At 41.7% G+C, this 24,281-nt stretch overlaps 2 protein-coding genes across 6 annotated transcripts in view; one reads left to right on the forward strand and one right to left on the reverse strand.

The window, feature by feature from the left end:
• LOC146367895 (epidermal growth factor receptor substrate 15-like 1) overlaps window positions 1–5,550 on the forward strand; it is a 21,623-nt gene extending 16,073 nt beyond the window's left edge. Inside the window, exons 20-23 of one of the 5 annotated variants that reach the window (XR_014797612.1) lie at window positions 795–880; window positions 1,148–1,214; window positions 2,657–3,554; window positions 3,988–4,056. Coding sequence is in view for 4 of the 5 variants with exons in the window: in XM_084912555.1 (XP_084768681.1) it covers window positions 795–880; window positions 1,148–1,214; window positions 2,657–2,790; window positions 3,988–4,134 (434 nt within the window). In the remaining variant the exon portion in view is untranslated. Of the gene's footprint in view, window positions 1–794; window positions 881–1,147; window positions 1,215–2,656; window positions 3,651–3,987 lie in introns of those variants that run through there. The other 4 variants (XM_084912555.1, XM_084912556.1, XM_084912557.1 and 1 more) reach the window with 4 other exon arrangements.
• A 1,076-nt stretch (window positions 5,551–6,626) lies between these two features.
• On the reverse strand, window positions 6,627–9,040 carry klf2b (Kruppel like factor 2b). Its single transcript, XM_084912559.1, has 3 exons — window positions 8,712–9,040; window positions 7,612–8,524; window positions 6,627–7,481 (listed from the first exon to the last, which is right to left on the reverse strand). The coding sequence occupies exons 1-3, from the start codon at window positions 8,781–8,783 to the stop codon at window positions 7,306–7,308; spliced, it is 1,161 nt and encodes a 386-aa protein (XP_084768685.1). The 5' UTR covers window positions 8,784–9,040; the 3' UTR covers window positions 6,627–7,305.
• Between the last annotated feature and the right edge of the window lie 15,241 nt (window positions 9,041–24,281).

Here is a 24,281-nt window from a genome sequence, read left to right on the forward strand (position 1 = left end):
TGGCTTCAATTTTTCCTGTGGTTTCGGGCTATTTTTAGTAGAGTACCTACACATTTAACTACTGACCAACTAAAAATACCCCCCACCCCCTGGAAAAACAGGAGGCTAACCGGAGCCAAGCATAACAGAAACTCTGTGACTGCTGGTCCTTCTCTACTAGAATACACTGCCACTCCTTTAACCAGTTCCCTTCTGCCTCTGTCCTGTCTTTATACCTGCTGCTGTTGAACTGCTGTGCCTCTTTTGGTGCGGAAGTTGTTTTAAGTTGGTGGCTGCTGCTGGTTGATGCTCTGCCGTGCTACACGTGTTTAAGATGAACACAGAGTCGACTGTAGACCTGAGCTGAGTTACTGTGCGCAAAAGAAAAACACCGATCCTGCACATGAACGGGTCTTTTGTGGTCGAACACTCACAACAAACATATTCTCTTACGATGTTTTGTTTTTTCACGGTGAAAAAATGCAGTTTTTTTTTTTTTCATTAAGTGGCATACTGCTGAACTTCAAAACAAGCCAAGCATGGTTATAGTTAACAGGACGCCAAATGACGCCCGATGCATACGTCAGGTTAAACAAAACCTCTGCTTTACAGGTTTTTTGTAAAATGTCATGGAAAATTAAACGGTCATGCCACATTGCCTCTTCTGAAAATAGAAAACAGGCCCTTTCAGAATAAGCAAGATGCAGAGAGGATTTTGAATGTGTGGTTTGGGGCTGAACTTCATTATAGTTTCTGGCTCTTTCCATAAATGTATTCAAATGTTCCAAATGCATTTCAATGTACTCTTGTCACAGATTTGTTTGGGAAAGCAGACCCATTTGGAAGCAACTCTTTTGGAAGCAAGGGGGGTGGATTTGCTGACTTTAGTCAGATGTCAAAGGTAAGCTCTGGAGACTTGAAGTTATGAATCAGTTGCACCATAAAGCATAGTTTTCCACTAAAGCTGAAGAAAGCCGTGCTGTTAATTTAACTTTCATCGTGACTGAGGTCTTGTTTTTTTTTTTTCCTTCCAATTTATCACATTTCTGAAAAGGGTCTACCTTGTATAAGTCCAGAGGCTTTACATCTTAGCTGACATTTCTGTTGGGGTCATCGTTTTGTATACAGTTAATGTTTTTTCTTTTCTTTTTGTCTTGTGTCTGAGAAGAAGTCGGACAATCCTGTACTCCCAATCCCAAAGAAAAGTGTGCCTAAGAGGCCTGCACCTCCCTATGGTAAGCATCGAGTTTATTCATATGTATATCTATATAAAATAACATAAAACGTGTTTTTGATTAACTTGACTGTGCATGTGCAGGCATGGTGTTCATAACTAGGAAATAGAAATGGGTCAGATCTGCTAAACAGATCACACTTTTTTTTTTTTTTTTATGCCAGTGATGATGGTACATTCTCTTTATTCATATGTAACTCAAAATAAAAGCATAAGAACTTTTGGGGGTTTTCACGGCGAGTAACCGTCCTGTGAAATAAGGATTTGATGCTTAATGGTGGTGGGAAAAAAAAAAAGAAAAGAAAAAAACAACTTCCCTATTGAGGTGCTAGGGTGCTGAGAACATAATTTCTTCTTTTGATTTGGTAAACAGGAAAGCTGCTGGCAGAGATACGAGTCCTTTAAATGATAATGTTGTTATTAAGACTCTGCCGCAGTGATGTGTTAAGATATTCTTGTGTACAGGATGAGGAGCCTTGAGAACAACTTTCTCATCCTTTTTTTTTTTTTTTTTTTAGTGGTTTTGTTCGTGTTGTTTTTTTTTATGCACATGTGAATTCACACATTACCTAGAAGCCATGCCCAGTACATGCCCTTCCGCTGTGACCTTGCACTTATTCTTGTAGCAGAAGCATCAGCCTGGGAAAGTTAGTGTTCCCCTTTACCGCACAGAAAAGGGTAGAGATGAGTAGCCATGGTTTGTCTTGAACTAGAGACGTGTTTCACGTGTGATGGGGAAGTGAGAAGTCCACTCTCACAAACCGTGGGCACCGTTGACTTTCTGTATTACAAGGACAGTTGCTCAACACTTAGAACTTTTAATATTTTTTTTATTTGATTGGATTTATTCTTTTGCAGGTGTGTTGCAGCAGCATTTGTAAACAACTCTAATAATACTTGTTTTTCTTTTTGTTTTGTTTTTTCTTAATCAATTCTTTTTAATTTGACAAATCAAAGAATTAGTTTTTCGGAAAATTGAGCCCTTGAATTTGCAGGAGCAGCCTGTGCTGCATTGGTGCACAAAGTCCGTGAGATAAACAACATTCTCACTTATTAATAGTACCATCATTATAAGAAATGTGTGCTTACTGTACACAAGGGTGTGTCCATCTTTTACAATTGCAAGTTCCAAAAAAGCAACCGTGTGCATGTTTAAGCTTCACTGCATCAGTGAGCTGTACTGAAAAAGGTGTTAACCACATTTTTTGAATCAATGTGGCTTTCCCCTGGGTAACTACTCTGCTTGCATGAAGCTGTTGGCTTCCTGTGAATATTTAGTGGCAAAGTATTATGCGTTAGCCTTTAAAGTGTGAGTTCAATTTCCCAAGGGGGTATCGGTGAGAAATATCTCTAATGAAGATGCTAACAGCAGCATTTTCTGTCATGTTGGGTTTTTTTTTATATATATATTATCTTATTTAAATGTCCTTCCTTCTCTGATAGGTGTGCTCGGTTTGAGTCCATCAGAGCTGCTCCAGAGCGTTGGCTCCACAGCAGACGGTGCAGACTCTTTCTTTACGACACAGTCGAGTAAAACATCCAAAGATTATCCTATGGGTTTTGCAAATTTTGCATCTGTAAGTGTAGTGTACTTGCTGTAGAGTATCTTTGCCTGCACAAGCTGCTGATCTCATCTCGATCTTTAGATTGCTGTGTTCAAGCCACAGAGGTGTCAGCTCTGTGTCATTGGGCCTTATTCTGTTAACGCCCCAAAAGCAGTGTGTTCAGAAGGCACTCAAAGAACTTTTGTGTTTACTGGCTGTTAACTAACAACTGACAGAACATGTGAGAGCTTTTCAACTGCTTGGTTTAGAAGGAAAGTAAATGATTGCATGACTGAGTTGGACAGTCCCTCTGCTAGTCTCTGTCGAGTTATAGATTGGCTCTGTGCACCTGGTAAAGGGGCTTGCATGCTTGCTGTCATCTTTGACTTTGCCTTTGAGAGGAAGCGAGGATTTATAAACTCATAGTTGGCGAGTTCATGAACTTGCCTGGTCAGGTATCATTTGAGGAGCATTTTTCAAGTCTTGAAGTGCAAGCTAAAGGCTTATTCGCTGTCAAAGCATGATATGCCTCAAAGCAGAGAACAACAGAGTAAATCTTCCTCTTTATGTCCCACCTTCCGCTTATTTGCCATCTTGTATAGCCTAACGGCTGACTGTGCTCTCATGTGGAGAGGTGATGCATGGCAGCTTTTTGTGTCTGGTTTGTATCACTTGACATGATATGTATTTATTTTATCCCTCATGCCAGCATGACTGTTGTGAAAGGGATTTGTGGTTTTTATATCGAGCTCTGTGTTGTAATTTTTGTTTTTCTGCCAGGATCTGAACATGTTAAGGTAAGACTGTATAAAGGTGTGCTTTTCGATTCTTTGCATGTGAAAAACCTGTCGGCAATGCATAATCTAAGTAAAGCGATTCTCGAGCATAATTATTTTCCTGCATTCTTGCATCCAAACACAGAATTTGGGAAATGTGACCATTGATTTGTTGTAGTGGAGCAGCACCTTCTTTGCTGTCTTGTGTGATGTAAAAGTGAAATCTAATTGTCTTTAATTTGCATTAAATTTTTGATCAGTATTTTTCTATGTATCAGATCATTTAGCTAAATAATGCAGTTTTTTGAGAATCAGCCCAACTAGAAATGCTTGATTTTTATTTATTTATTTTTAATTTTTTGCATATTTCTTCCACTGTTTTGTCTGTTGTGTCTTATACGACTACATTCCTGCTTTTTATTGCGCACATCTAATGTTTGTGTCTCTGCTCCAGTTTGGAAGTGAGAGCGAGCAGCTGGAGTGGGCCAAGCGTGAGAGCGAGCACGAGGAACGGGAGAGGTTGAGGAGGCTGCAGCTCCAGGAGCAGAAGGACCTGGAGCTGGCCATCGCTCTCAGCAAGACCACCATGCCGAACACCTGAGCAGGCGTGCTCCAGCACAACTTTCTGTCCCCTTCGCTTTTCCTTACAGCCCGCCGTCTACAGGCTCGTGACAACAGTACCATCATTGGCCCGACATGACTAGCACCCCTGTTACCAACTTGTGCAAGAGCCCAGTGTTTCTGCAGCTATGACTGTACTTGTGTTCAAATGACTCCACATTTAGCTACTAGTTAAGGTTCATTGCTCCCAAACTATGTGGAAACTATAATCAGGGACAATATGGAGGCACTTGATTTAAGCCTTGCTTCATCCTCCAAGAACATGGATTTAACGCAAGCCAAACCGGCAGGGTACTCGACTACTACAACCTATATCTAACTCCATATCTGGTTATGGCTAATCAGCCTTACCTTATCCAAATTTGTGGGGGCTTTTTTGAAGGTAAAGTAACATTTTAAAAATATTTTTGTTTTATTTAGAAACGAAAGCAGCTAATTTGTCATGTATGAAGTGAGATACATCCTAAAACTGTTTTTATATCGCTCAGAAAAATCACAATGAAAGTCGAAACATTTGCTCTGCTGACATTCAATTGACTTTTTTCAAATTTATTTTGTTTTGTTTTTATTTTGTTTTATTTCATTTTTTAGGAAACCTCTTCTTTTAGTGTATATAGTTATACGGTTTTATTTTGAGCTCAACCAAATAAAAGACGGGGGGAAAAACTCCTTCCTTCCTGTCTTAAACAAGTTATGAGATCATCAGTAGCATGATTTAGATTCTCATTTTAAATGCTACTAGTGTTTCTGGGCATTTATGCTTTCATAGCTAATATTTATATAAGTAAAGTGCATGAATTAAAAGAATACTGGAATATATTGGAAATCCTAAAGATGCTAATGATAATCATTACGGTCTTCCTTTCCTGTGAACCCAGCTCTGTCCACTTGGAGCGCTCTTCCTCTGCGAACAGCTTGTTTGTCAGATAGATCATCATTGGTTGCATTGTTGTAACACCCAAATAGCTCCCTGCAACTAATGCCTCTATTAAATGGAAGAAGTGTAAACCTCTCTTGTTTATACTGGTGCTGTTACACCTTTTTACTACTTCTGCTATTCAGCCAAATCGACCTTTTGGATATTTATTATTTTTCATATGGATTTGTGTTATCACTGTCTAGTAATCTAGTGGGAGGACTTTTCTGCAAATGGCCTGAATTATTGCATCCTTGTAATCATACAAAACACTAATCAGGTTTATGTGGCACATAATGTATGCACTGTTATGTTCCAGAGCCTACTGGACATGCACAGAGTGACGGCGCCTTATTTGTCAACACGTTAACACTGTAATGTGTAATTGCTGCACATTATGTATATAATTTTGAGGCAAAGGTTTGAGTTGCTCAAAACTGTAAGGACTTTTAATTGAATAAAAGTGATTTTTAACACCAAGCACAGGTCTGATTTCTTAAATATTTCCACAACAGCATAAAAAGAAGTGAGTCAGGTGTAATTGCAAAATTAATGTTTCAATGGTAAACAAAGAATGAATATACAGCAAGTGGCCTTGAGAAACTGGTGCTGAGCATTGCATAGACTTGTTATGAGGGGGCAGGCGGGGGGTTTAGTTTAATTGTTCTTGTGATGCTTCTTTCTAAATCTAGTTCTTGAAGTAAAACTAGAGTAAATCGAACATTGATTGTTTTTATGTCTTAGAAGTCTGGTTTGATATTGGAACAAAAAAAGTGAAATGAGAACGACATATTTGCATGTACTGGGTAGATATTTTTGGCCCAGTGTGTACTTCCTCTTTTTTCGTTTTAAAATATGATAAATTTCAGTGTGTCGATAAACGCGTTTGAACTCTTTGCATTTGCGTTTTATTGCTGCAGGTGAATTTACTATACAAAGTAACTGAGTTACACTGATTCAATTAAAACTGTTTTATTAAGTTTTTTAAAAGACTACGCTTTTTAGAAAATGCCATCTGGCTTTTATATATGCACTCAATGCACTCTTTGATGCGGGCGAAACGACTGCTCACTGACACTATGCAGCCATAATGTGCACGGACTTGGATACTTTGAAACTGTAGTGCAGAGTGACTGTGTGTAATTGTAGTATTAAGGCTCTTTGATGTCCTACTATAATTTCTACCCATCAGAAAGGGAGTCTAAGGGCTCCCTGATGAGGGTTTGCTGTGCCCCTCTGTCCAGACGGCTCCTGGCTCACTCTGTAATTATGGAAATGGAGTGTTTGTATTTATAGGCTAAGCCCACAAGCGGCTGCCCTTCTCTGTCTTGCAGCTGCAAAACATCACGGTGGAAATCAAGTGCTTGTGTTTTAAAATTCGATGTACAGTTTAGAAGAACTGATGTGACAGTCCACAGGTCTACTGCACCTTTTTACAAGCAGTTATGATGAGTTATGTTGAGTGGCTGGATGTATCCAATAAAAAAGAAATGTGTGAACAAGTTTAAGGAATGAGTAAGCACGCAAGCGAAGTAAAGACTTCTCAAGCCAAACAATTCAGTTCCATTTTTTTTTTAATATTTACAATAAATACATGATTTACAGTATAAAATCCAGGTACTTTTTTTTAATATAAATTTAAGTAAAAAATAAAGCACAGGACATCAAGCCCTGATAGTGTACAGAGGGGCTGGAACCAAGAGTTTCACACTGAGATGGACAAAAAGCATTTAAAAAAACAACAAAAAACAGTATAGGCCATTCAGACATTGAGGCAGTTTAAATAAAACATTGTCTTTTGTCTTTGCACATATTAGGCAACTGTATGTGCATTGCACTCCTGTCAGCAAGAACATGTACTGCTTTTTTGGCCATGTCTTCTTTCACAAAGAGTTTTTTTTTTTTTTTTTTTTTTTTTTATACAGTAGCACAACACAGAAAGGCACTTTTGTGTCAAACACAGCATTCCAGTTCTGTCAAAGGAGAGTAGTATATACAGGGCCAGCCCCTTCTTGGTCTGCCTGCTCTAAAGCAAACAAAGCTTTTCTAAAGCTTAAACAACCAAAGTAGTACCAGCTACGTTATTAAACAATAACACTAAACATTTTTTGAATTCAATATCATAATATGCGTCTTTGGTCATGTGAGGAATATTTTAAATAAAAAATACAGTTGAAATCGTAATAATAATAACACAACCCCCCCCAATCGCCCCGAGTCCTTATGTGGGTTACTTCACATGTGTCTCTTCATATGAAGGGCCAGGTGGTCAGACCTTGAAAAGGCGCGCTCACACAGGTGGCACTGGAAGGGTCTGTGTCCGGTGTGTTTGCGGAAATGACGGGTAAGCTCGTCGGAGCGGGCGAATTTCCATCCACAGCCTTCCCAGCTGCAGTGGTACGGCTTCTCACCTGCGTGAACAAAATTTGAAAAAAAGTTTATTAGGCTGTGCTGAAACGGAATTTTGTTTTAATCAATGCGCTGCTCTGTGCGTAACTGCGCACTTAAAAAAGATCATAGCATACTTCAGCTCAAACTTACCGGTGTGAGTGCGGAGATGTGCCTTCAGGTGCGAGCTCTTTGTGTAGGTTTTTCCGCAGCCTGCAAACGTGCAGGTATGCGTGGCTGTGCGCTTCCGTGGCCACGTGCGCCTGCCTCTTTTGGGTTTGGACTCCAGCAGTTCGAGGGGAGATGAGGGTGGAGTAAGCATCACCCTCTGTGCGCCCGGCTGCAGGCTGAGAGCTTCATCATACATGCCAAAACCAGCATGTGGAGCGTGGTAGGCCATCTGCATCTGTGGAGCCTGAGGGTGGTGCTGGAAAGCCACAGTTGTGTGATATTTCTGCTGAAAGTTCATGGGCTGGCATAACTGTCCCTGACAGTCCGAAACTCCCTGGTCATTGGGACTCAGCGGCGGGGTCATGTTGCTGGCCGCTCGGGGAGAGATGGCCACTCTTGGCTGCTCAAAGGACATCATGCACGAAACGTTGCCTTCTTGCTTGATTTTGCTGCAGCTCTGGGGCACCATGCCCATTACGGGACCATAACTGTCCATTGGTGGCTCTACTTTGATGTTCTCCGGGCGGGGGAAATGCGCCGTGCTGGCATAAAATCTTCCCTGAATGCTGGGGTTGCGCGTAATGCCATAGCTGTCTGTTCCTTCGGAGCGGAGTTGTTCTGTCATGAGGCTGGCGCCGTACGGGGGCGGCGGGGAGCGATGGTCGTCTGCTGGGAACGATGGCATAGAGTTTCCAGTCGTGTACATGTTGGGGTCGGCGGTGCCCAGATAGTCCATCGCGCTGTCTGAGCCAGTTGTATTGGCGAGAATAAAATCCAGATCCAAATAGTTACTCAGATCCTCGTCTTCCTTTTTGTTTTGATTGTCCAGGTTTTGTACCATTTCAAGCATGGACCAGCTCGAAGAGACCAGTTTGTCCATCTCTCCCTTCCATCTCTGCAGGAATGAGGAGAAAAAAAGCAGATGAGAAATAAGCGACTGCAAAATATATTTATCGAAGCAAATAAATTATTCTTACATTATATTTATATTATTACAAGCAGAATCAAAATCACGGATATTTCAAAAAACAAACACACACAAAACACATACACGCAATTGCGTGACATTGTTTCAAACTTACATTTTCCCAGGGTTTTTCTCTTTGGTTTGAGAAAGTCGAAAATGACGGTAGCATCACTCCGGATAAGGCCATCGTTGGGTAAAGTAATATAAGTTTCTCTTGTCAAAATCGTGCTGTGTTGAGCGGCAGCCGCGCAGGGGTCTGTGCGGCTATTTCACTGTCGCTTCTCCACAGTTTCACATCAAATACATGAACAAGTTTAAAAGTGGTAGGAGGTCCTCCGAACCTTATAACCCTATTCCGAGCGCGCCTGGCCAATTGTGAGAGCTCAGGAAACAACGTAAAGTTTGGTAAATTTAGCGCTTTATAAAGCAGCTCGCGCAGACTCACTGCTCACTTGTGTGTGACAGGCAGAGCGGCTCGCACCAAGCCTCTTTGAAAAGGGCGGGCCCTAGCTCGGCCCCTCCCACATTGTGACGCAAGATATTTGAAGTTTGTTTTTTTTAAATTATAAACACACTGTATAGCAACCATATATACTTACGTAATAATCTAAAAAGAACAAGTACAGTGACAGAAACTACTGGAGGCAAAGCCGCACCAGCAACTTAAAAATAAAGGCTGTCAGTACTCGAGTTAATCACCACGACTCAAAGGAGATGTGGCTTTTCTGATGAACAGTAATAAAAATATAATTAGATTGGGATTAGCGGGTTCAGCTCTGGAAAGAAACTGAAAGATTTGCCACGAAATAAAAAATATATGCTGGATGTGGCATGCATTATTAATTATTATATATTTATTATTTTCTGATCTCGATGCCTCTATAAGCCTCTTTTTCTTTCACACTTCCTCACGCACTGGTCCAAGAGCCTCCATTAAAGGGGTTTCTATTTAAATAAACACGTTTTTGTTAAACTTATAAGAGCTCAGTAAAGATACGCGCAGTGTAGGTGTCTGTGCCGGCTCATTATCATTAATGGTAGATGCTTTTTGTTCTCTCACAACGGGCCTGTCTAAACAGGCGCCAGGGTCGTCTGAAACTTTTCCCCCCCTTTTTTGAGGGGGGTATTATCACGCTTTAACCATTCCTGATATAAACGTCATTTAAGCTAACGTCCCGTTCACATGTAAATGGCATAATTGGGGCTACTGGTTTCGATTGGGTTCACATTTGCATCACAAATCAGCGTTAGTGTTTGTTGCTGCTTCGGCCGAGAGATTTGAGATTTTCGCGGCGAGGAAAGGGGGATTGTTTTCTGGAGGAATCCGAGGAAGTCGTCTGGCTCCAGAGGTCATGAAGACAGGCTTTCTGCAGGGTACGACTCCGCACTTTTTTGTGCCACTTTTTCCCAAAGTGTGATGGAATTAGAAAGATTGGTGCCTAAACTTTATTCCTTGGATCCAATTCAACATAGAATAGTGCAATGAAAGAAGAGATTGTTTAAAGAAGCACGTGTTTTATTAAATGTCACACTGAAGCACGATTAGTGGAGGCAATTGGGGATGAGTAATCATTTAGATTACCTGTAAGCAGCCATTTATCTGCACGTGAAGCTGATGTTAAGCTAGTTTTTTTTGCAAGTTTAATGTAGACTTGTTATTTCAGAAGGAAAGCTTCCCTCTAAAATGCAGCACAGAATAAGTCAAATAAACCTATGCAACTCCAAGATAGGAACCTGAAGTACACACTATATTTTAGGTACTCTCCAGCTGTACTTTATGTAGGATTTAACCTGAAACCCCAAGAGAGACACACACCTCATCCTCAACCTCAGCAGGTTAAAAAAGCGCAAAAGTACTCAGTGTGCCAATGACCTGATCCAAGTCAGCTTCTAATGACAGATACACCACCTCTCATCAAGCTGTCATGTCCACCACCTTCACCAGTAAACTTTCAGCTGTGAGGTTTCCACATCCTGAGCCCTGTCAGCTCTGTGTGTTCAGTGGAAAGTGCGTCACACAGAAGAAGTCCAGTAAGGCCAGAGAGGAAATGTGTTTTTAGAGGCAGCGCAGCAGCCGGCCTGATGTCTGAACCCATGACCGCTGTTGTTGACCCTTGCTCTGCGCTGCGAGCCTTTTTTTTGCTTTGCTACTAGTGAGAGTGAAAGCAATCTCACTTCCTCTCTTACTCAGCTACCTTTACTGCCCTGTAATGCCTGATAGATTACATTTAGGCAATTACCAAAGAACTCAAGGTTGTTAGAGACATTGCTTAAAATCTTCTTGCACCACTATGTTTAAATTCAGAAACCTTATGCAAGATTTGTCGCTCTGCGAAAGCCCACATATGAAAAAAACCCCAACAGGCTGTCTCAACAGTATATTACACCAGTGCCATTTGAACTTTAGCATTTTACTACATGCTTTTGTCTCACTTAAAGGGAGCGCTATTAATATTTGCCTTCTTTCTAAGAGAAAGATTGGATCTCACTTGTTTAACTTGTAAAAACAAAGAGGCTAAATATTTGTGTTTTTATGGCATTTTTGTGGCTTATTATTTACTGGTCTGTTGCAGTGACTTCGACATACTTTATATATGTCTCATAAATGTCAACAGATTCCTTTCAGGACACTTGAACAGGGGGAGTCTGGGATGAAACATCAGGTTTTTCTACCCACTGAGCCACAGCTGCTGATTTTATGTTTATACAAGTTCTTGCTCAAGGTTTGTATTTATAAAAAAAAAAAAGGTGAAAAAGACAAGAAGGTTAATTTGGCTCGTTTAATTATCTGTAAATAGCCCTGAATTTGTACTGTATCTATTAAATAACCTCTACCTGAAGCCTTTTACAGACTTACTGATTCTCACAGTGCACATTTTAGATACTTTGTTTCAACTAACACCGCTTAATAGGAAATCTTTGACTCAACGATGCTGCACCTGGCGGATTCAAAACCAAGCCAAACATGACCGAAACATTTATCCGCGAGCAGCCCATGCCCATGTTAAACTTCACTCAGCGTGCACTGGTCTGTGAAGCAGAGCAAATTGATGTGAAAGGCAACAAAAGTAGTTGGCATGTCTTGTGGGAATACTTCGTACAACATTTAGGAGACGGGTTTGTATTTCGTTCTGAGCTGCCACTTCCTGTGGAGAAGTGTGCATACCCGAGGAGAGAATTTCATTTGAGCGCACCGGGCAAATACTCATGCTGGACATACGATGGGCGGGACACTCTTATGACTGCAGCAGCCCACGTAAAAACATCTCTCAGGTTGCACTCAAAGATTTGTAACAAGTTCATAAAGAACTGGTACTCAGTTGATCCCTGTGGGGAAAATTGCCCCCACGTGCTTTCCACTCTACAGAGGTCAGAAGTAAAAAAGGAAAAACGGGACAAATATCTTGGTTTCAGTGCACTTGTCAGTAAAAGCGCCGTCTCTCTTGGAGTCAAAGACTGGACTTTCAGCTCTTACTGCAGAAGAGGAACCACTAAAGTCATCATATGGCAGGATTAAGTATAGATTAGTACAATTTCCAGCGAAGCCTCTTTCCCTGAACTGAAATTTACACAATAGTTTTACAATTGGGCAACAATGTAATTTCACAATTGTTCAAACTATTACTGTTGCTGTCTTATCTGTGCTGTGAGGTGATCAACTTATCAACAGGCTGTCATGTTGCTCAGGAGTAATGAAGCTGCTGACATGTTGTTGCATTAACAGCAGCAGTCGTTCTGAAAAATCTATTCTTTTCTCTTAGAAAAACTTTCCCACGTAGGACTGTGACAATACTGTTGAGAATTTTAAGCATCCTCTTTTGTTTTTGTCCAAGATGCTTTTCAGGAATTTGTGTAAAATAAAGACGAGCTATTTCTAAAGAGAACCTCCCATCCCTGTGCAGCCAAAAATGGAGAGATCAAACAAACTACAAAGTGCAGTTTCACAGAGAGAAAGCACAAAAGAAGAACGAGACAATGCTGTTCTGCGAGAACATGCTCGACCTCAGCAGAATAATACTGTACACATCATGTCCGCGTCCAGTATTTCTTTGAGTGTGGAAAGGCAGATAACTTTACGGGTTTCCCAAAATGCCAAGTTTCTGACAGAATACAAATGGGAATGTTAAAAACACCAAGCATGAGGTTTATTAGCTCATCACGCTGATGTATGCTTCATGTTCTCCATGATGAAGCTTCATGTTGTCACTGCCGAAATTGTTTTGGGCTGTTTAACTTAGTGACATGAGCACAGCCGTGCATAGTGTTTATGTCACGTCTGCAAGTGCTTCATCACCCTCACTGAGGATTTGCCTTACTGCGTTAACTTTCATGGAAAAACAGTGTGTAAGTGTGAGAGAGAGGACTTGGCGGGCCCGCTCCGACATCCCGACTGGGCGAGAGGCAACGAGAGTTTGAGAGTGAGTTGGATCCTGCTCTGTGCTTATATACCTCGGTTATTTTTAACCACCCACCCCCTTGCTTATTACAGCGTTTCCCCCCTCCGAACACTCAGGAAGCACGTTTGGCTCCTTTTCCTGCTCACATGCGGCCAGATTCAAACAGAATCAAAGAATGATAGCATTGAGGCTCACCGTCCCCTCTGCTGGAAAAAAAATGTAGGGGGATGTGGACAAGGTGGGGGGATGGGGGTTTCGGGGGGGGGGGGGGGGGGGGGGGGGATGTTAAGCAGAAAAGGTTGGCACACGCCAGTGGCATGACATTCTCAGAGCTGGCTCCGATCCTACACTAATTTCAGACACCGTCAAACATTTGTTAGAAAAGTCAGCCCAGAGACAGTCCTGGAGACTTTCTGTAGCTGCTGGGGGCCTTCAACAAGGTTGCTTTGTTGAATTAGCTTATAAAGTGCAGCTGAATTTCACAGCGACACTTAACTGTCACCATTCAGAGCTGTCAGTACCTTTGTAGATCATTTTCATGTCTTCCTTTTAACAATGTGTTGCATGACATTGCCTAAGTGTTATATTGTTAAGTAACTGAGTTGATACTAAAGATGAAAGATTATTGAGAGACCAGTTCAACTCTTGACCTTTACCACATGCTCTTTTGTTTTTTTTGTTTTTTTGTTTTTTAAAGTGGTTCACTAGTGAAGACTTTAAAAGAAAAAAAAAAAGCTTCATGAATATTAATTGCATTCAGTTGTACACCTACAAACAGAGAAAACCAGTTAAACCAACCAAAGCCGATCAAGACAGCCTGAATGAATAATGGGATCCAGAGCAGGATTAGTCGCATTCGACCGCATTAGCGCGATGTCGGTTCATTTAATAAACTGCCGTGTCAGTTACAATGTTGAAAACTTGTAGACAAAGGTGCAATAAGCTCCTCTTTTTGTTCTCGGCTCTATCTGGCTAATAAACCTGTTTGTCGTCTCTGCTCACAGAGAAACAAAGACCACATGCTGGCCCCTGCTGCGCTCCACAGCACCTCTGCATTAAAACAGCCAGCGTTTGGCTTCCACAGAGCCCAAACATGTGTCCCAACAACCAGTGCAGCTTTCAGCAAATGTTATGGAAACCCACCTTTTAAAAATATGCAGCACACTCAGGCTAACATGGCAGGAATACTGGCTACATGTGGATATAATTGAGCCAGTAGAGCACAGAGGGGATGGGCCCCAATTTATTAGCTGTTAACACCAGGAATCATACTGGTCCAACTCGTCACACCACACACACATGGCTTCACAGACAGTAAAAATGTTGCTTTTTTTTAATTCTTTCTCTCTCAAAAGGTGCAAAGAGAGGTGCTTTTTATTTGATAAATGAAAATAGGGGAGTTCTCCGGGGCTTGCAGTTGGCCACTCCAAAAGGCACTGAAACACTTTCAGATACCCTGTGGACACATAACAATTCAAAGTGCTGCTTATTGTATAAGCACTGAAAGGCATAATCCACCTTTGAAAAAAATACACCTATTAGTTCTCTTGCTTAGAGTTAGATGACATTCATACCACTCTAATCAGAACTTGGCACTTTTTCAATGTGCTGGACAACCGCAAATGCTTTGTGATGGATAAAACTCCAGAGCCGTGCTAGCAGTACCCCCACTGTCCTCCCTAAAGCAAAAAAACCCTGCAGTTTCTCAACTGCACGACTGGTGTTGGCGCCAAATGAGAGTTAATCACCATAAAACAGGGCTGGCAATTAATTTTCTCAAGGGGCCACATGAAAACTGGGACTGTTGTGGAGGGACACATGAATAATAAATTCACTTCTCCTTCATATTAATGTAATCTCCTCAAACTCTGGTACTGGTAAGAGCAAATATTACAATTAAGTCCTAATTGTGGACTGCCCACCCCTGCCCTCTTCTTCTTCCATCCTTTCTTTACAGCAGAAATAAAGGCGTTTATTTCCTGATACGGTCTTTAAGGTTAATTTTCCCGTTTGTGGCCACTGTAAGGATTGTGAATTTTTATACAACTACCACATTAAAATTGTATTGAGGGTTAAAGTTAGGAATGATTAAGCCACTTTCATTGGTGACAAAGGTGGCTACAGATGCTAGCTGCCTGCTAATTGTAGTCTGTGTTTGTGCGTTGAAGTCCGTGTTTTTTAGACAAGTTATGGTTTGATGTGCGGTTTTAATGTCATTATATGTTAATTCATTCATTCAAAAAGGTCATTTAGGGCTTGAAAATACAAAGATAAAACAAACATAGGAGTGGCATCAATTTTTGCATTTTTCCACTCTGCAGAAAGCAAATAAACATAATTCCTGAAAGGTCACAGATCTCTTTTAAAGTCACGTACTGACTTTGTATGATGTGCGAATGGTATTCATTAATAATCCACTGTGCCAGTATAAAAGGCATTGTGCTTTTTCTGTTCTGTTTGCACTAATTTGTAACCTGACTAGTGTCAGCAGGTTAACTCAACTGCTCGATCAAGCCTTTGGTTGTGATGACACTGCAAGTCCCGCTGAAAACTGGAGTAGGCCTGTGCTTTCCCCCCACTATAGTTCCACAACTTCAGACCTGTGCGCATTTGAACATGCCGCACTAAACTGTGCCAGCTGTTTAAATAACATATCCATGGCCTCGACACAGGTTCCCCATTGAAGGCACGCTCGGCTTGATTGAGTGATCGAGCCTGCAGTGTGCTTTATAGTGTGCACACTTCAAAATGGCGACATTTGTGGAAAGCCTAATAAAAACATTCCAGGAATAAGGTATGCGGCAGGTATTTCCTCTCCTACACCTTACCATTCCTTAAGTGCACTCGTCTGTTTTCACAGAACCGCACTGTTTCAGTGAGTGGACACAGATCCTGTACTTGTGAATGGAGTTGTGTTTTTGCTCAATGGATGACACTAAAAATGCGGCTCCCTTAAAAAGCAAAAGATTTGTGCTCTTTGAGCCAAATTTTTGGGAGCTGATTCCTCAGTCATTTGAGAAATGGGGTGAGGTTGTAAAATGAATGAAATGCTGTGAGTGGGCGTTATAATGTATGAAATCCAGAATGACAAGAGTGCATTACCTATCATTCGCACAAGTGTCATGGAAAATGGTGAGAAGCTCACATCGGAGGGCGTTAAAAAGGTCAGGCTGAGTGTCAGTAGAATACGGCAAGATTGCATCAGGGTTACATGAGAAAATGTACTGTATATGAAAATTTCAACATTTGAGGGTTACGCAATACTTAAAATGCATTTTGAATTTCCTACCTTACTCATCATCTACAATTCAGTGTGTAAAATCAGGTGTCCATGTGTAAGGTCATCACTAAAAGCAGTTTTTATTTAATTTATTGTTATGCACATATATATACGTGTGTGTGAGTAAAAAGTAAGTGGATGTGAAAGTACTTCTTGTGATTCAAAGGTCCAGGCTTTAAACTGCTCTGAATGCTGAGATCTTTTTCTGCCTACTCTTGCTTTCAGTTGTTTGAGCCTTACACTCCTACAGCTCAAACTTTCTGTTTGCGACGGGCAGCCAACCAACGAGGCAGGTGCTCACGAAGCTTGGTTTCAGACAACGAATGAACTAAAGGTCTGCTCCGAGGCCAAGTCTAACATAAACAAGAATAATTATGAACATTTTCTTTTTAAATTGTACATGAGTTATATACTCTAACTCTTTAACAGCAACAGAGATATGGCAGGAAAGGAAGAAAATTCAGATTTCAAAATTATGACTGAGCAACAAGTGGAAGCCATTGCCACACCGTTTAGCAGCACAGAGAGGAGAGGAGATGTCGGTTAAATCCTAGTCATTTTTTACAGACAATGTGACGAAAATGTGATTAACATGAGTACAACTCCTCCACTGCAGTCTCATCTGATGACATTAACCAATATACGTTTGATCTTGAGAGCTTCTGCTACAGCTTATGTGCACGCAGCAACAACTGTAACAGAAAGTCACACTTACTGACCCAAATGAACAAACCAGAGATGTGGGGTGGGTGATGATAAGTATAAAATCTGGGGGTTGGAGCTTCGCTACATTTTAGGATATACACAGGAGAGTTGTTTTACAGTACTGCATTGCACACTTTTTTTTTCAAACACAGCAGGAGTTTGATTATTTCCCCCAATTTCATTGTAATATCTACTGTGGCAGCTGATTGGGTGAAGTTTATTTGAGGAGTTGGACAGCACTTTGGTTACTATTGCTGCCTCACTGAGTTTGAATCCAGTACTTGGACTTTTTGGAGTTTGGATGTTTTCCACATGTCTGCGTGGGTTAACTGGTGCTCTGTCTCTATGAGTTAGCCCTGCAACAGACTCACGACCTGTCCAGGATGTAGCCCACCTCTCGATCTATGGCAGCTGGAATAGCCTCCAGCTCGTTTGTGAACCTGAACTGGAAAGAAATTGAAATCAACCCAGGTGAAGTCTGATCTCTTCTGTGTTTCAAAGGCAAGAGGCTTCATGTTTTCCTGCAAGGTGTTCAGCAGTCAGTCAGTAACTCATCCAGGTGTGGCACCGTTGTGGGGGGATCCTCTGCACATTGCAGATGCTATCTCAAAGACGCACCGGGACATTAACCCCCAGTCAAACCGCAATAAAACACCATTAGTCTTACAGTGGGTGGTGGGTAAGAAAGATGCTGATATATGGAGTTTAGTGTAGTATACTTAGTATCACTTCTTCTTTTCTTTCACAGTGTAATTTGGAAACTGGCTACATGTTTGATTGAAAGATAGCTTCATGCGATTGCTGGAATGTTGGGGGTTCAAAATAACAGATGATTGAGTCAACTCTGAGTGGAAAAACAGCTAAATCAGCCTCTTCTATACGTTTTACAGTTGGAAACAGTTAGAGGGAGTGTTCAGGTGTTCAGGGTGGATCTACAACTGAGTAATTTAGATTTTTGGGTTTGGTTACTAAAACGAGGAGAAGATAACAACCTGTGGTTGTCAAACAAACGAGATCCGGTGTGTACCGACGTTTTGGCACGCGCTGAATTCATATTTTGATGTGTCCTTCTTTCACTCTTAGCCTGCTGACAGGAACTGGTATTTGTAGTGTGGTTTTGTGAACTAACCAGGTGGGTCCAAGATGCACTGAGTGAATCCACACCAATGCAAAATATTCACTTCATGATGTGTGAAGTGTGCTACCTCAACGGAGAGAGTGGTTTGCTGAGCCGCATGTCGGTTTCCTCTCAACTTTCAGCAGTTTCTTTTGTGGCTATGTGCAATCCACTGATGGAACCTGATTTAAAATCTGTTCGAAGCCGTTTACAGTTGGAACATTTTCATCTGTTTTAAATATGGCAGTGTTTTACTACTCCAGTAGAACTGAAAATACCCACGCAGTTACCAACACAAAGTCAACGATAGCTTTGAAAACGCCCAAAAGGAGTGAAGTGAGTCAAATTACTTCCGACACTGCATAGCTAATTGATTTATTTACTACACCTGGCTTCAATAAATGGACCCAAAGTGCAGGTTACTGGCCTATTCAATGCTGCAACTAAGGTATAATTACACTGTAATAGCTCAGGGGCCTCACTGGACTGGTTACCTTCAAACTCGCCCTCTTCCTTGCAGCGCTTCAATAACTTATAACTATTGTTTAATCTGTACCTCCTCTCTTGCTTCCTGAATAAGGCCCACTATTGATCAGGTTGTAATTTATTTGCTTTTCATGACGGGGATGAATACTGACGGAGGTTGGTTCTTATCATAGCCGAGGGAATGATGATTAACCAAAGTCAAATTCTGGCATCAGAATAAGGGTGACTACAGAAATGTATAATTAACATGTATCGGTATCGTCAGAGCCGTCAGAGCATTTTTTTCGTCATAAGTCAGCTCACGGTCAGGTCTGTTGTGAATACAGGGAACTACTACAGGGAAGGACTGCTGACATAACTGCTCCGTGGTGTTTTATGACTGGGTCTCTTATTCATCAACCAACTGTGCCGAAAATATGTGATCATTTTGTCCTCTTACTGTACGAGTATGTGCATACACAAACGCACGTGCCCAGTGCTTAGCAACCGCGTGTGTTGTGACAAAGCGAGGAGAGCTAAATCGGAGGAACTCTCACTGCTCGACATCTGAGCCTGTCACCACTCCTCGGAGGCATCTTTTAGGGTCGCAGGTCAAAGCTGACTGCTACCCCGAGGTGTCCTTGAGCCCATGACCTTTGAAGGGCTTGGGGTCTCCACCCTCTCGACCTTGACTGACCGCTTAAAACTCACCTGAGCTCTGCCCCAGGCGCTTATCAGGCTCATCTTGTTTGCAGCTCGGATGAACTGTCAGAACCTGTTCTTGCACCAGCTCATCACGAGACCTTTTGACTGCGCTGTCCTTTGACTAAGCGCACAGATAATGACTCTTGGCTCGATTAATTCATTCTTGCTTTTGTTCCCATTTGAACACTTACAACTGTCAGCATGCCTGAGCAACTCTCTCCAGCGGGACAGGTCACGTACTTCAACCTGTTGCAGGCTGAGGGGATAAACACACTTGATCCATAAATGCATGTGCACTCATGGAGCGAGAGCTCTGCAGCTCTGGGTCACATTCTCAAATGCAGCTGCTGCGTTTAACCTGAGGCTCAGACACAGTGCAGGAGAAAAGCCTTTGCTAATCTACCTGCCTGGCATGATTTGCAGTGCAGACATTCTTATGTTAAAGGTACAGAGATGTTGTTTTTTTGCTCTCGTGACAAAGCATGCATGTGAAAGTACGTCTTTCTTATGCTATGGGTGTGGTCCTTCTTTCTTCTGTTCAAGAATGTCACCCCAGCATAATGAGAATCCCTGGATAATGTACTTGTGTATACATACATCTGTCTATCATGCAAATGAAGCAAATAAAAAATTATTTTAAGGAGGTGGTGGAACATTATTCTCAGTTCTGCTTTAGACTTTTTAAGTAGTCATATATTGGAGGTTGTCAGTGTATTTTGAGTTGTATTACCGAGGTGTACTCTGGTTTAATGCAGCTGGTAACCACTTCCTGTTTTTCGAACAGTGAATCTTCTCACAGTTTGGCCATAATTTCCTGAAGTGTGTGTTTCGTGTGTGTAAGCACAAGCATTTGTGTGTTGTGGCTTAACGCAAGCTGAGGTGGCTTGCATGTTTGCAGTGAACAATCACAGTTCCTCTCTACTCAAGGTGGTGCACCTTTTCGAGCTGCAAACGGCGAGGCTGGTAAACATTTTGCAGCTTATGAGTGTGTGTGCATGTGTGTGTGTTTTTTTGTATGCATGTGCAGCCATCCAAATGTATCTGAACGTAGCTTATTAAGTGTATGTAATGGCAATGGTTTAATGGAATGAAAATGAAGCTGAAGACTCGTTGTTTATTAATGCAATCAGGAATCGCCATTCTGGCATCATGCTATAAGATTCCCACTCAGCTTAAATGTTAACATGTGAGATTTGTGTTAACATTGTGTCCTGATCTGTGCATCTCTCTCTTTTTAGAGCTTTGTCTGTGATCAGCTCAACAGTCTGGACCTCACACAGCTTCATGACAGAGATTCACATTCCTGTCTGTGCAGAGGCCCATGTCTGATGTTGTCTTTCAAATCAGAGATTAACAGGAACACATGTACGCCAGTTGTGTATATATGTGTGTTTCTGAGTGAGCCAAGGAGACTCATACGCGGACCCTAATTTGTTTTTGCAGACTCTGAGGTCAGCAGTGCCAAGATTTATACTCAACTGGCTTTTATCCCCTCACCCCCATTGAACTGCGAAAGCCTGACAGATACGCTGTTGGCTTTAAAAACGTAGACAAAGGCGCACATCACATTTTTACATTCTCTGTGTCAGATGCATTGGTGATTTCATGATTAGTCATGTGAAAATGCTTATGAGTTACTGATCCTCTCTATCAAGGTTGCATATCTGAATTTAAATTGCGATCACCTAGATACTGTTCATGATTTTGTAAGTTGTTGACTTCCTACGGAAAGCCATGCAGCAACAAAGAGCGCACAGATAATCTAGCAGCTGCAACACATAGGTAGCCACACATGCCACAAGTTGGAGAAGTGGGCCTGCCTTGTGGGGGAAGAGGCTCCCCACTGGTTTTACACACAGAGATAAACAGCACATTTAACTGAAAATAGATCTCCTTCATCTCCCTTTGACCTAGAATGTGTGCACCCACACTGAGGGTTTTCGAACTCAAACCAGTTGTTACCTGCCTCTGAACAGCTGAGGAGAAATATCTAACATTTAGCAGCTCATATGTGAAGACCTCAGCCCAAAGTAGCCCCCCAAAAAGCAGAGGGTCCGTGACCAAAACCTGAATAAACTGTCATCCTTCATCCTGAAATATCCTCATCAGAAGACAAACTGGGGTTATAATAGAAATGTATGGCAGGGTGTGTCGTGTTATGAAAATGCCACAAATTATGGGCTGGTGGGGAATTGTTCTAATCCAGCAAACCAGTGCTGCGGAAACAAAGCTGCCATTTTGGAGAAAGGGAAAGAGCCCGTTATTTCCTGAGTCCACGCTGAGATCTAATGGATCGCGAAGAAGTTGTGTGGGTCTGATGGAGGTTTTTGTTTCTTTTTTTTGAGGTGGGAGACCCCACAGTTTGGAGGGTTTGGGGGTTTTGCGGCTGTGAGTGCATGAAAATATCTTTCACTGAGACTGCAAGACAGATTTTTATAATTAGGGTCAGTTCTAATCTAAATAAGGTTCAGTTTCATGTCTTTTTCTCACATTTCCCCATCTCTCAGCAGGCATATGTGAACAAAAGATATCGGCGAAAGCGCCTTATGTATTCGCTTGAGTAATTTAAGTCATTTCTCTTTGTCTTCTGAGTCATTCTTTACTAATAATTCACGGCACTTGCTCAAACTAAAGCTTTCATCAGATGTTCAGACGCAGCTATGTCCTGGATCATGTTGTGTTTCTGTGGCTCGCTGCTTTTCTTGGAATGTGCACTGGCTCTTTGATTGTTCTGTTTCCTGTGATTTCAGAGGCCCTTTGTCTCGACATGGTAACTCACTAATCAGGGAACTCCGTCATAGCTCCCCGTCGCTAGGCCGCGCTCCCCTGATGTCACCCTCTATGTAATGATATTTTTGGCTCTGCTCTCATGTCTCTTGCAGTCCACTGAAGCAGAAAAAAAAGTTACATTTGGGAAGAACAATCACCTTTTGGAATGTGCCGAGTGAAAAAAAGAAACTGTGGCATGAGCTAAAGAGGTGACAGCTCTGTCACAAGGCACGGCTCCAAAAGTGAATACCTATGAAAAAAGAGAGATTATCTATCAATCTTTTTTCAACTGAAATTCCTCTCACTTTCATGCCTGTGTATGATTTATGTCTTGATATACTTTAGGCTACTGGTTACATTCATTCATTTTTCTCTATTCATAAACTGTGTGAAAAGAACTGGTTTTGCCAGGACTGAAGAATCATAATGAGGTTAGTTTTTTTTTTCTTTTCGTACTCTGGGTTTCCCCCATCTTTTTTTGCTTAGACTGTGGTTTTGTGATGTGTTATGGGATCCATGAAACAACAACGAAACCAGATGTGCTTAGTAATGCGTCTATATACAGTCTTAACACATTTGCAGAAGTTGAACTGAGAGAACGCCGTGTAGTCGGTGTTAAAACTTTGTGCCATCTAAGCTTTCTGGTAAAGCTTCTGCTCTTATATAGCAGCTCTCAAAATAACCCCCCTCCCATTGGCTGAGCGCGGCCGGGTCGGTGAATCACATCAGGCCAATTAGAGAGTAACACTTCCTTTACTGCGAAAGATGTTTCCTGTTGATAGTAAATGTATGGCCTGCCGAGGAGCAGAGAAGGGAGGGTGGGCTGACATGCTGCCAGTGTTTCCCTGACCTTTGTGGCCTTCGTGGAGGAAAAACTGATGGTGTTGTTGGAGCGAGGTGTGTGTTTTGACTGTGTGTATATGTCCGTGCGGTGGAAATTAACTAAGCACAGTAACTCAAGCACTGTTTTGAGATTCCTTGACAGAGTATTTTCACTTTATGCTCCTTTGTCTTGATGCATGCTCAATCATCCCAAAAAGTTGACTCTGTTCAACTGGACGTCCAGAGTCAACTTTTGAGATTTATTATTTGTAATTGTAATTGTTTCCCATCACAGTTTCTCTTTTGAATATATTTATCTAACATCTGCTTGCTTTTTAATCTTATAACAAAAACTATTTTATGGTAGTTTTAGACAGAAGTTTTTGTTTTCCTTTGTATTCCCTCTATTACTTGATTGCTTAGGCATTCCTCTTCAGGACATTGTCCCCAGGACGTTGTCCCCCTCCACACTGCAAAAGCTGTTCAGGAATGGCTCTAAGAGCACCACAAAGAGGCCAAGGTGTTGGAGATTGTCCAGATCTCAATCTGATCAAGCATCTGCGGGATGTGTCAGAATGAACTGGATCCTCTGAGGCCCTGCTCAGGAACCTCACAGGATCTGAGGGATCCAGTGCCAGACACCTGGAGGATGACCAGCAGAGGTCCCCTGCTCATGCCCAGTCGGGTCAGAGTTGCTTTGCGGGCATGAGGTGAACCTACAAAATGCAAGGAGGCTTATTTCAATGTTTAATGTGTAATCCACTTTGTCAGTAGCTTAAATACTGACCTATGAACTAAATATAAACATTTACACTTAATCTTCTACATTTTACTAATAATACAGTGTGTTTTACTTCAGCTTGTTTTTTTTAAATTATGAATACTAGATCTATTTTATCAGTTGCTCTTTTACTCTGCATCTGGATCTTTTCTCACCACTGCACAGCAGTGCTGAGAAAACGGAGAGGAAACGCTTAAACACACACTGACACATGCAGAGGAATAGATTTACTCTGAAACTGACTCATATCTGCCATGTCACATCTTCGCCCGTGTCACTGGTCAGGGGAGACGGCTGTTTCACAAGCCTGTGACAACCTAACGGTGTGAAGTGGTTTACTCTCTGCCGGAATTATAGCTTTGCTCTGATCAGCTCATTCAGATCACATTCAGAGGCTTTAATTACAGAAGCGAATAGATGTGATGTTTAACTTTTTGAGGGGCAGATGTCGTGCGTTTTTCACAGCCATCAAAACAAAAAGGAAACTGCAAGGGGATCGTTTTTCCCTTTTTGATGTTTGTGAGAAAAAAATCTGGGTCAAATCTGAATTCTCGAGTCTCTAAACTGTTGCTGAAGAGTTTCAGCCTTTCAGTGACCAGTCTCACCCCTCACGCCCACCTGTTTCTGTGGCCTGCATAGACCGA

This window comes from Perissodus microlepis, chromosome 18, assembly GCF_051167445.1.
Source record: "Perissodus microlepis isolate ML-2025 ecotype Zambia chromosome 18, ASM5116744v1, whole genome shotgun sequence".
NCBI classification, from domain to species: Eukaryota; Metazoa; Chordata; class Actinopteri; order Cichliformes; family Cichlidae; genus Perissodus; species Perissodus microlepis.

Coding starts and splice junctions, on each gene's coding strand:
- klf2b (XM_084912559.1), bottom strand. CDS start 8,783: ATGGCCTTATCCGGAGTGATGCTACCGTCATTTTCGACTTTCTCAAAC. Junction 8,525..8,711: donor GAGAAAAACCCTGGGAAAAT/GTAAGTTTGAAA, acceptor TCATTCCTGCAG/AGATGGAAGGGAGAGATGGA. Junction 7,482..7,611: donor ACATCTCCGCACTCACACCG/GTAAGTTTGAGC, acceptor TTGTTCACGCAG/GTGAGAAGCCGTACCACTGC.